This window comes from Globicephala melas, chromosome 14 (genome assembly GCF_963455315.2).
Source record: "Globicephala melas chromosome 14, mGloMel1.2, whole genome shotgun sequence".
Taxonomy (NCBI): domain Eukaryota; kingdom Metazoa; phylum Chordata; class Mammalia; order Artiodactyla; family Delphinidae; genus Globicephala; species Globicephala melas.
Genome location: NC_083327.1, coordinates 70,023,601 through 70,029,600, shown reverse-complemented (window position 1 = coordinate 70,029,600; position 6,000 = coordinate 70,023,601). Strand labels below are relative to the sequence as shown.

At 43.6% G+C, this 6,000-nt stretch overlaps 1 protein-coding gene across 5 annotated transcripts in view; it reads right to left on the bottom strand.

The window, feature by feature from the left end:
- Window positions 1-976: 976 nt before the first annotated feature.
- GRM1 (glutamate metabotropic receptor 1) overlaps window positions 977-6,000 on the bottom strand; it is a 362,418-nt gene continuing 357,394 nt past the window's right edge. For 2 of the 5 annotated variants that reach the window (XM_060283283.1, XM_030853237.2), the window contains one exon: window positions 977-4,645. In XM_060283283.1, the coding sequence (XP_060139266.1) occupies window positions 3,721-4,645 (925 nt within the window). In that variant the 3' untranslated portion in view covers window positions 977-3,720. The remainder of the gene's footprint in view (window positions 4,646-6,000) is intronic. The other 3 variants (XM_030853238.2, XM_030853240.2, XM_030853239.2) reach the window with 3 other exon arrangements.

Genomic DNA, 6,000 nt, shown 5'->3' with positions numbered 1-6,000 from the left:
TCATACAATGTTCGTGGTATCTGGATCCCAATTTCAACTTTTCCAAATGTCTCCATTGTGATGCAGCTTCCGGACTTTCCAAGTGGAGGCCCTTGTGACCCACCATGGTGTATGGGTGTTTCTTTGGACAGCACACCTGAAATATTTTCATTTTTTTCTTGTTTCTTTTTTTCCCCTGTTCTTTGTTTCTCATTTTCTCTCTCATGGGTTTTCTTCATGAGACCAAGCCTCCATTTCATAACTTCTCATTCTATTTTCTGGGCACAATGAAGAAACCCCTGGTGTCTCAGCTCCTGATTCTGGTAATTTCTTCAACATCAGCCTTCCTGGATAGAGGCTGCTCTTTCCATCTAAATGCACCACACTCTCATGGATGTGGCCCTGGTACCACCAAGTTTTCTCTTTGAATGACACTTGGTAGATGCCTTACTTTGTAGGCATCTTATCTAGAGAGGTGAATAAAAGATGCTCCCTTGTTCTGGGGACCAGTGATGTCTCCATTGAAATATAAGGGAATGGAACTTGGGATAAGCAGGAGGATATCAACAAGGTAAGAAACCAGGTGCCCCTAGAGTGTGAACCAAGGGAAGAAAATCTGTGCGGGGCACAAATGAAACAAAGATGGAGCCTTCAGATGCCTCTGTCTCTAAATCTCTGCCAGAGATGCAGGAGTTTGTCAAGCCTCACGTATTCTATCATAAAAGGTAGATGACAATGTCTGCCACAACACTGAAAATTTAAATTCTGGATTTCATTTTAAACGTTAGAGTTAGAGATACAGCCTTGCTCATGATCAAATTATCCTCTACTTTGTCACCTACCTGGTCGGTAGACTTTGTGCGGTCATCTCCAGCTTTCACCTAGAAGACACGTGCTGAGCAAACAAAACATTGAAATTATTTCTTATACCAGTCAGTCTGTTTCTATTATTGTCACTCTTACAAAGTAGAGAGAGGGAACATACACATTTAATAAATAGAAAATATTTATTATACAGCAGTATCAAGATATTTGACAACAGACAGTAACAAGCCAAAGGAAAACACTTTTACGAGAGCTATACAATTTGTATAAGCACATACATTAAGGTGGAAAGTTTCTGTCCTTTTCTTATAGGGTATGTATGTGTACATTTCCAATTTTGAACAATGATAATTTAAGAGCTAGTACTCTACTGTATTCAGGAAAACTTTTAATCATGATAATAGTAGGCATTCAGAGTAATAATGTGACTGGCGTTGAATGTGTTCACCAAATGTCTCAGACTAAAACCTCAGGACAAACTGACATAGTATTTGAATAGTAGAAGCAGTTTTCCTGATCTAGTCTTACTTTAAAAGTATCTGAATGCACAAGTCCTGATCTTAAGAACATATGTCAGTGGCATTAAGATAAAAAACCTGTTTCACTAATAATAGATAGTATACTTTCCCTTGCTAGTTTGCCAATTAGTAGACCATATATTAAACATTGGAACCATCCATTTTCCTCATTCTGCTTCATGACAGTGAAAATATGGAACTGAAATCCATGTTTCAGTCATGAGGTCTTTCTACCAAAGGTGTAATAAAGTAATTTTTTAAAAGGAAAGGCAGTCTATTCTTGATATAAAACTGACTAAACTTGGCAGTAGAATATGGGAAGACGTAAGAAATATGAGCCTCAAACATTGGAGTGGATGTTAAATTCTGAACAAATGATGCAGTGAGTATTTAAAGAGTCTAAGATACATTTTGGCTGAGAAATCAGCAGCTTCAACATGAAGGAAGCATATTAAACACGACTGAACATAAAGCATAAACAAAGATACTTAAGGGGATAAGATTCATTCCCAAGTAATACAAGAAATCAAAACAGCAAGAAAAATCTCTTTTATTGGGGAGAAAAAGGGGAAGCAAAAACGAAACAACTGGATTACATGTATGTGGATAGTATACACCGCAAATAACAAAAATAAAAAGACAAGTTATGAGTGAAAATATAGGAATAAAAGAACGTGGAAATAAAAATTAAAAGAGATCAAAAAGCGATGAATAAATAATTTGGGAAATCATGACCAGACTTAGAAGTTAGTATATGCTTTAAGCACATAAAGCTTAAGAAGCTGTGGAAAATTAAGAAAACAAACAAACCCTAAAGAAACCTGAAATAATGTAAATACTGCCATTTCAATCTTATGTTTTAATAATGATGTGTGCAAGTTTATAAAACGTACCTTTTTATTGTTACCCAGTTTCTGCGAACTTTTAGTATAACAAATTTTCAAACCTCTTCATTAATAACATATTTCCACATCATAAAATATCTGAAAAATAAGTTCCCTCTTAGAAGAAGAGGGACCATCTGAGCAGCATATGAAAAACATTGGACCAAAGCAGTCAAACCTTCAAAGAGCTCCTGTAAATACCGACGGCAATGGTATATAAAATGTTATTTGGAACATAAATATATCTACACTATATCGGAAGACAATCTTCTCGTTGCAGTTAGATTGACATTACTTTGCACAAATTTCATCATCACAGGTATATAAGGACACAAGAACACATTCACTTGCTAGTTACAGGGACTTCAGTGACAGAAAGAATTATTTGTCATTTAAACCAATAATAGTTGCTATGAGTACACCACTGAGTTCAAAGATGGATTTGTTTCTGTAGCACATAGAAACAATGGCACCAAATACACATACTGCATCTTAGAAGTTCAACTGGTAAGTATTATTTGCTACAGTAAATGGAAGGTAACAATTTTGCCACATGGTTTGTTCTCTTTAACGTAAGGGCAAAGGAGAGCCCCCCTTGGCACACAAGTAAATCCACAAAAAGTCTTCTGCCACTCTCAAAACAATCTCTTGTCTGGACTTCTGAAATCACCAGTAAGCGAGCATCAGATATGGGAAGCTGATTTTTGCTGACTGATTTTGTTCAAAGCCCCAAGCTTATGCACTGTCTTGCTTCTCATTCCGCCCTCCCTTAGCACTCCTGATGAAATGTTTTTTGGTGATAATTTTGCTCTTATTCCTATTTTCTAAATAGAGGGAAATCACAAAGCAGCAAGGTATCCACACACCTTTCTCCAAGTGTGACAGCAAGGCTGGCACTGGATGGGGTGCAGTCGGCGAGCAGAGGCCCCTTTTGGGACCAGTTCCCGAGTGTCCCGAAGACCAGGGGTCTGTGGGCCCAGTAGGGAGAAGGGCTTGAGAGAAATGAGCTGCTGTCCATCACTGTTCTCCGGGCGGTTCCACGCCTGCCCCTCCTTCACCCACCTGCTCTGTCTGACTCCACCATGCTCGCTGGGAATACCATGACAACGAGCTAATGATTCAACTGGGCGGTCCTCCCGGGCTGTCCCCTTCCACACGGGCCAAGGGTGTGGGCATGTATATCTATGCACAATGGTCCGAAGAGATTATGTTGGTTGATTTTGTTCATTCTTGCGATTAAAGTTACATACTATATGGGATTGTGCTTTGTCAGAATTCCCTTTCTTCCCAGAGAAGGCTTTTGAGTAATTCAAGAATTAGAATCTTCGCCTGGATCGGTTTTTGCTGGCAGAGTCCCGTGTCTCTCGCGCTGGCCTTGCTAAGACGGCAGCCGCGATCTCTTCCCTGCCCCCGACTTCACCTCCAGCCTCCGCGTCTCCCCCAGCCTTCTGCAAGTCTCCGGAGGTGCTGGTGCCCCCTGACCCCTCCTGCTTTCCCCTGTGGACACCCCCTCCCTACAGGGTGGAAGAGCTTTGCTTATAGTCCCTCAGGATGACAGAGGCGTAGGTCGCGTTGGGAGGGGTGCAGAGCACCGACTCGGACACGGGGGAGCTGGGCGCCGAGCTGCCCGAGGCCGCCGAGTCGCGGAAGGGGGAAGGAGGCGTCAGGGCCGGCGAGTCCTCCGGAGTTGGTTTGCTGGCCGCCCGCAGCTCCTCTCCCTCCTCCCCCAGGTCGTCTTCCTCCGTGTTCCCTTCCCGCTCGTACAAGTACTCCTGCAGGAGCCTGAACCTCTCGCTGTCGTCCTCGTCGTCGTCGTCGGCCGACGGGGAGACGGGCTCCTCCCCGAAGGTGCTCAGCTGCAGCGGCAGCATCTGCAGGTGCTGCGGCGGCGCCGGGGGCGGGAAGAGGGGCCGCACCCCGTTCCCCGGAGCCCCGGGGACTGCGAGCACCGAGTTGAAATCCGGAATCCCGGTGCTGAAATTGTTGACCACTCCCTGCAGCTGGTCCAAGAGGGATTTCTGCGCTGGCGGCGGCGGCGGCGGCTGCTGGAGGGGAGGGGGCAAGCCCCTGGGGACGGCCGGGTCGGCCAGGAAGAGGGGGGTCTCCTCTGCGGTCAGGCGGGGCGGCAGAGGCGGGGTGCTCACCACCGCGGTCGGCACGCGTCGGTGCACCACCATAGAAGGACTGCTGGGCGGGCTGAAGCCGATCGGCCGGGCACCCTCCTCCTCCACGCTGTAAAGGGTCTTGGTGCTGGTATCAGAAAAGGTCAGGCTCTTGCCGGAGCCTTGGTAACTTTTAGTGAGGGGTTTGATGACGGCTGTTTGGTTGCAGGCCGTCTCGTTGGTCTTCACGTGCACAGAGAGGCGGTGCCACATGTGCTGTCCCTTGGGCACCTGTCTTCCACCTGGTTCAGACCATGACACAGACTTGCCATTAAAACTATGAATAAAATAGAGATGGGTTTATTTGCAGATATATCATGCACACAGGGTGACATACATATAAAACATTTGTTAGCCCAGCTCAAAGCAATCTGACTCCCCCTCGACGGTATGTATGCTTGTCCTCCACACCCCTACCCTCTCCTTATTATACATCCAACACCAAAATCTGCAGTGACCACAGGTTGCCTCTGAAGCAACCTGGGATTCCGTCCACCTCAAGACAAGGTAGGACATTTTGACCTTGAGAAAAGTTGTAGGGGAGAAGAGCCAGCTTGTTGTAGAAGCAGCTCTTTTCATTTAGGTCTATGATTTCACAGCTATTACACACACACCCACACACATACACACACACTCTAAGGCAATGATAAAATTGTTGCTCAGTACAAGCCTTTGAAAGATTCCAAAACTGATGGAGGAAACAAATTAAAAGTAAAATCTTAGTTACACATGGACAACAGAGCATAATGACCATAGCTATTGCCTCCCTTTCTTAGTCCCTGGAACAAATTAAAACACACGGATAAGGCTACTCTCATTGTCCTGTGAAGTTATAAAATACATCCTCTCAGTTGCCCATTCTGATATGCAGGTATTTCCTGTGTTAACAGGGGTGGCATGATTATGCCCATGACACCTGTACAGAAGAGAAAAAAAGGAGATGACAGAAAAACCCAGACCCATGCTTCACTTAAGAGTTTCCTAACTTTCGGCTTTCTTTTTATTTCAAAGTATTATTCCTGACACAGACAGTGGATCACAATTCACATAGCAGCTAGTTTGGGATTTTCACACTGGCAGCATTTAATGAGGTGTGTTTGAAAGAGACAGAACTGGAAGGCCCAGAAAAATACACATACCCATATCCTGCTTTAGTCTTCTCGCATAGTTTGATGCAAATGTGACAAAATTAAGATTCAGACAAAGCAGAAGTTACTGAGACCAGACTTCTCTGGGGCCTTTTCCTCATTGAGCATTGGTGAAGAAAAGTCTTAGGGCACCAGCAATCCTCCACACTTACCAATTTTCATTTTCATGGGATCCCCATAAAACCAACCAAATAGAATATATCTCTGAAGGAAAAAAAAAATGAGATGTACTGGGCGCATATACTACAAATTCTATTCTGTCTGTTCTAATAATTCTGGTCTTACTTTCGGACTCAGTTTATTTTCTGTATAATTTTTAGCAGATGGTGGTACTTTAACATAGCATACTATTAATAACAATAGTGTTAATACTTAAATAGGGAAATCATTTTTTTCTTCTTTTATTTTTTTTCAGGAGTTTGCTTTTTCTTTGTGTCCATGAAAACAACAGAGAAAGTAGCACAATAATGACACATTTTTGGCA